At 40.7% G+C, this 6472-nt stretch overlaps 1 protein-coding gene across 3 annotated transcripts in view; it reads right to left on the bottom strand.

Annotated features, from left to right (window-relative positions):
- nosip (nitric oxide synthase interacting protein) overlaps positions 1 to 6472 on the bottom strand; it is a 34985-nt gene that overhangs the window by 14351 nt on the left and 14162 nt on the right. For all 3 annotated transcript variants that reach the window (XM_050039885.1, XM_050039887.1, XM_050039886.1), the window contains exons 3-5: positions 3228 to 3333; positions 2356 to 2437; positions 501 to 636 (exon numbers count right to left, since the gene is read on the bottom strand). In XM_050039885.1, coding sequence (XP_049895842.1) covers positions 501 to 636; positions 2356 to 2437; positions 3228 to 3333 — 324 coding nt within the window. The remainder of the gene's footprint in view (positions 1 to 500; positions 637 to 2355; positions 2438 to 3227; positions 3334 to 6472) is intronic.

Genomic DNA, 6472 nt, shown 5'->3' with positions numbered 1-6472 from the left:
ACGCCGCTATTATTCGGCCTTGCTTTTAACTTATTCCACCGAATACCGAATGTGTGTTTTTTTGCAATATTCGGCCGAATATATTCGGTTACTGAATATTCGGTGCATCCCTAGTAATTATTACTTTACCCCACGTACTTATGTAAAACTAATCCCGTCCGAATAGGGCTTTAGTTATACATTGTGGTTGTTGTTATAACAAAAAAAAAAAAAAATGAAAAGGACAAAAACATTCGTGTGAGTTCAGCTGCATTAAAACATAACACAGGTGATCCCAGGGGCAAAACAAACAGAGTCAGCAGAGGAAACAGATGTTGACTCTGATGCACAGTTCAGGTGTTGCAGTTTATGAAATTATGATCTGACATGTTGCTAATGTGGATGGACTGCTGTGTCTTTTTTTAACACAGGAACTGCTTTTACAAACCTACCCAACTTAATGTGGACATTGTCCACACAGTTCAGTGAGACGGTGTACAGTATGCAGTACACACACGTACCAGATGTGAATGGGTTGATGGGTTTGGACACAATGCTGTTCTCCCTGCTTTTAAACCTCTCCACCCGTTCTCTTTCCTCTGACTTGGACTCAAGTTGGCTGTTGCTCTTCAGCGTCTGCTTCTGCTTCTCATACGCCTGAAGAGGAGGACAACACACTAGGTACTCTCAACTTTACACAAGAACAGAAAATTTTCTTTAATTCTTCTATATTTTAGAGAAAGATGAAGCAAAAATTAAACAACTTCCTGTGTGCAAAATGACAAGAACAATTTTTGTAACCTAAAATCTACTCACAGATTTCACTCATTGACATATGTTTCAGGGACACGAACAACAGAACCATCAACATATCATAAATACAGACTCAGTGATGGAAGTTAACTGTGGCTCATAAAGGGCAGTCAAAAATTCAGCTTTTCCAAAATGGCCTCCAGAATGTGTAAATCTTACAACATGAGCTTGACGTGTCAGTGTGTGGGGGGGGTTAACATGGCTTTGGCAAAGCAATGACAAAAACCTACCCAGTGATGATCAGTGGTTGTGTGCAAGGAAAGTTAAGGACTTTCAGTCACATTAAACTTTCTCTGCAACCCATGATGTTAAAAGGTAAATAAAGCCACATACACATACATAGCGTACAAATTCTTGAGATACGGCCAAAAACATGTTTTGTGAAGTCACAGAGACCTCGACCTTTAACCATCAAATTCCATTCAGTTTATTCTTCAGTCCAAGTGAATATTAGTGCCAAGTTTGAAGAAATTCCCTCAGTGTTCTTGAGATATCATGTTCACAAGAATGAGACAGACGAGGTCACAGTGACCTAGACCTTTGACTTATGAGCACAAAAAAACAAATGACTAATTGAGTCCAAGTGGACGTTTGTGCCAAATTTGAAGAAATTCCCCTGTGTTCTTGAGATATTGCATTCACAAGAATGGGACAGACGTACAACCCGAAAGCATAATGCCTCTGGCCACGGCTATTACCGGCACAGAGGCATAAAAAGATAAATGTCACCAATTAGAACAGCTCTCATTATGCGTGGCTCTGGGTATTTGTAGCGTCTGCACCTCTAATTCATCACATGTTGATTGATGATTCAGTCAGTGCTCAGGCTGGAACAGACTTTACAAAGTGCTTTGCAATTCATAAACAATTTGAACGATCATTACCAGGGGGATGAAGGCTCAAATGTAAATAACCAGATTGATACTTTATAACTAATTTAAAATGAAGTTTATAAATGTGACTTTGTTTGACATTTTACAGAATGCTGTGCAGCCTCCAAAAATAGGAACACCATCAGTGGAAAAATGCATATGCAGGGTTTATACATCTGGCCCCAGAGCTCTCCATAAGCGCTGGCTACCAGCTAAACAGTCGACCACTCATTTAGCTGGCTACTTTATTAGGGCTCAGCCATACTGTTTTTGTTCTCATTATTTTTAATAAGACAACTTTTAGTTGTCTCGGACCTTTCCTATAATCATGCAGTGCACCTCTATGTTAATTGTGTCAGACATGCCTCGACCATAAAATCATGATTTGGTCAGCCAGGCTGTACTGTAGGTCCCACTTTTTGCCTTTTGCTGGCTATGATGCAGTTTTGTAATTTGCCAACTGATGAGAGGGCAAAGAAGGAGATGTAGAAGCAGAAGCAGAAGCAGAAGAAGCAAAAGAAGCAGAAGCAGAAGAAGCAAAAGAAGCAGCAGAAGCAGAAGAAGAGATTTCTCTGTTGTTTCAGGTGTTAAGACAGCGTTTTTTTACAAAAACAGCCTGAAAAAGCTAGTGTTCATACAAGTCTTTTGACGGTGTAGTAGACATAGTTTGAGACAGAAGTTCAGCACTTACCTTAATTTTTTTGGCAATTTCTGTCTTCTGGTGCAAAATGTATTCAAGAATGGCTTGTTTTTCATACAAGAATCCATCTGGTCTAAGAACAGCAACAGAAACAATGCAAAAATGTTTACATATGTGCTCACATGTTACGGTCATACAGTATATGTGCATTCCAATACCCAAACTCCATACCAGGATGTTCTACTGCATCCAGTTGCATTTTGCAGTCTATAAGCCAGCAGGCTTTTCTGGCAATTCTGACCCATAGTCCTCTGCACAGCGGCAGATACATCACATCGACTGAGCAGCAGACAGATGACAGCTTGACAGCTCATTGACCGAAGAATGACAGCTCTTAGAAGCCGCAATGACGGATGACAGTGCATTGAAGTGACTGATGACCAGTCAAAAATTTATCATAGGAATTTTAACGGTTTAAAGTAACAAAATAATCATAGAGATTACAAACAACAAAAGGGCAAAAACTATGAAAATCACAATGACAGAGAAATGCATATGTCATTTTAACGTGGTGAATATGTTAGAATCTACAATGTATGCAGTTTTAACTACAAACATTACAAAGTAACAACAGCATTGCCCTCTGGGTTGATTTCGGATTCTGGCGAACTTAGTGAAATGCATTTTGTGTTATCTCCAAGATAACAAATATATGAACAAGAGTGTCAAAGTTCAGGGTATAATGATATTACAAACCAGTATGTGCTGATTGTGTGCGTACTGCATTCAACAGTGCGTACTTTTTAAGGGCAGCTGCAATGCATACTAAAAGTAAGAAGATTTGCGATTTGGAATGCACCCCAAATTTGTGTGTTTGAATGTATGCGTGTGTGTGTGTGTGTACGTTGGAGAAACAGACATACGTCACCACAGGATCCTGACAGGGTTGCAGGGATAGGCAGCAGCAGTCAAAGTCTTTGATCGCATCTTTGCCCAGTCGAATGCTCTGTGTCCCGTAACCAGATGCCGCTGAGAGAAGAGGCACACACAACACGCTTACACATTTATCCACTGAAAAAGATTACTCATACTCATTCAATTCCAATTTGTACAGTTTTTCTGTCTACTCATGGAAGCTTAAGGAAAATATAAAAGTATTTAGACCAAGGGTATATTCTTTTCACTGCAGATCTAGACTGCTGGAAAGCCTCATAACTGACAGATGAAGCACTGTCTTTAACAGAGACGACTGAACTGTGTGAGGAAACCTGTTCAGAGGAAAGGGACCTTGGAATTTTGATAAACCGTGCCACATGGAATACATGAAACCGCCGTTTGGCTCACCTTCTGTATATACCTAGATTTGAGAATGATCAGTTTCTGCTCTGAAACATGTGAATCCAAACAGCAATCTATCCTACATAAACACAGCAAGCCTGTCATCACCACAAAATAAAAGATATTAACAGGTTCCACTGAGTTTAAGATAACTAATAGGGATGGGTCACGATTTTCGAATTTTCGAATAGTCGTTTTATTTTGAAAAATCGATTTTTTAATGCGACTATTACTATTCGCCGTCTTATTTCCCCCCTTTATTTGACATGCAATTCAGCTCCTAACCGCACGAGGGCAGTATAGGATTGCTACAACGGTGTGAGATGGGCTACCAGCTAGTTTGATGCTCTTCTACAAACAGGAGAAACATGCAGAGACTACATCAAAAAGTTCTGTGTGGAACAACTTCGACAAAATAAACGAAAATGAGGTGCAGTGCAAACTCTGTAAGGCAAAGCTTGCGTATCACAAGTCTACAACAAGTATGCACAGTCATTTGAGAGCGAGGCACACAGGAGGCGGCGAGAGACCGTACGGCCGGGCTCAGCGGCGCGATACGTCTGCAGCGCGAGTCCTGTAGCAGCTTGCCCCCCTGTTAATCAATTACAGCGGCTGCACTGGCAACGGGAGAAGCGCGGCTCTTCTATTTTTGTCGCGCTATGCTCCCCTACGCGACCCTCCAACAGATAAAAACTACATGAAATAGTGTGCTAAACGTGCACAATGTGTTTTTAAATGAATAAACCATTATCAGAGGTGATATGTGATGATTTTTTTTTTTCATGCATTTACCCATGTTTATCCGTGACATTGTGTAAAAGTCTGTGGCGGACATTTGAAAGNCCGTAATGATGAATGGATCTCTGTGTGCGTGGCTCCGGGAGGGCAGGGGGAGGGGGGGCGATTATTCGAAAAATCGTCGAATAGTTACCATGATTTTCGAATAGTGTTTTTGCTTGTGCTGCCCATCCCTAATAACTAAATGCAAGGTAAAGAAAAACATCCATCAAAAACAGTGAGCTGTTACTGCATCTCAGTGAAATTTGACAATGTGTGCATATCAGCAAGGAATGTTAGTGTAATTGTTGCAGCTCTGAAAGGTGGCACTTCTGATTTTGGCTTCCACAGACTAGTTGGCCCCACCTGACCTGTTAAGCCCAGTTGAGTTCAGGGTTATTTATATTATTGTGGCATAGTGATCATGAATACAGTCAATCTGATGCCGGTTTTCTCTCTGTTTTTCACCGTTTCGTCACTACTTCAAGAAGCTACAAATTATATTCAGCCACAAAATAAGTTTGAAAAGCTGGAAATTAGAATGGAACTAGAGAGAGTTGTTGCATAGAGATGATACACCCTCTCATCTGGTTGGGTTCTCCTTTCTTGAATAACAAATCCAGCAAAGGAAAAGTCTCTGTAACTGGCTGCGCTCCATGCCGGGATGGCAAAAACATTCCACTCAATCACTGCCAGGTTAGGAAACATTTTAGCATGCTGCTTCCACCACCATAAAACCTCCTTGGGCGTCATGAACTCAATGTAGGCTGTCTCTTCTCTGGTGCACCCGGCGCATTCGGGGCAGATGGCAGGGGGCTTTCGCGTTTCTCCTGGAGTTCTTGAATATAATATAAAATTAACTCAAAAGATCAATGCTATTTTAAGAAGAAAGGCAAACAAAAAAGAAATTAAATTTACACCGCGTTCCAAATTATTATGCAAATGATATCTTTCTCTGATATTCCTAAATAGTCGATGCAAATGACAGTCAGCATAATTTTCAAGTCATCAACTGTTAAAGTTTAATTCAAATGTTATTGAACAAACCTCCCAATGAAAACAGTATTTTTTTTTAAAAATAAAAAACTTAAAATGCACTGTTCCAAATTTTTATGCACAACAGAGTTTCAAGACATTTTCTAGGTTGTAAAGAACTGAAAATAGTCATTTGTTGAATTTGCAGCATTAGGAGGTCATATTTACTGAAATCAAAAGCTATTTCAATCAAAAACATCTTAACAGGTCAAGTTACATTTTAACATAGGACCCCAACATCTTAACAGGTCAAGTTACATTTTAACATAGGACCCCTTATTTGATAGCAGCTTCACAATTCACAATTTCTTTGCAGGATGTCAGAATAGCCTCCCAGAGCTGCTGTTTGGATGTGAACTGCCTCCCACCCTCATAGTTAATTTATTATGCTGATCTGTTCTGTACGATGTCCTGTCCTGTATCTATTGCACGTCTGTCCGTCCTGGAAGAGGGATCCCTCCTCAGTTGCTCTTCCTGAGGTTTCTACCGTTTTTTTTTCCCCATTAAAGGAGTTTTTTTGGGGGAGTTTTTCCTTATCTGCTGCGAGGGTCGTAAGGACAGAGGGATGTCGTATGCTGTAAAGCCCTGTGAGGCAAATTGTGATTTGTGATATTGGGCTTTATAAATAAAATTGATTGATTGATTGATTGATTGATTGATCTTTTGCTTGAGGATGCTCCAAAGGTTCTCAATAGGGTTGAGGTCAGGGGAGGATGGGGGCCACACCATGAGTTTCTCTCCTTTTATGCCCATAGCAGCCAATGATGCAGAGGTATTCCTTGCAGCATGAGATGGTGCATTGTCGTGCATGAAGATGATTCTGTTTCGGAAAGCACGGTTCTTCTTTTTGTACCATGGAAGAAAGTGGTTAGTCAGAAACTCCACATACTTTGCAGGGGTAATTTTCACACCTTCAGGGACCCTAAAGGGGCCGACCAGCTCTCTCCCCGTGATTCCGGCCCAAAACATGACTCCACCACCTCCTTGCTGACGTCGCAGCCTTGTTGGGACATGGTGG

Source organism: Epinephelus moara, unplaced genomic scaffold (assembly GCF_006386435.1).
Source record: "Epinephelus moara isolate mb unplaced genomic scaffold, YSFRI_EMoa_1.0 scaffold381, whole genome shotgun sequence".
Lineage (NCBI taxonomy): Eukaryota > Metazoa > Chordata > Actinopteri > Perciformes > Serranidae > Epinephelus > Epinephelus moara.
This window is presented reverse-complemented; position numbering and strand designations above follow the sequence as displayed.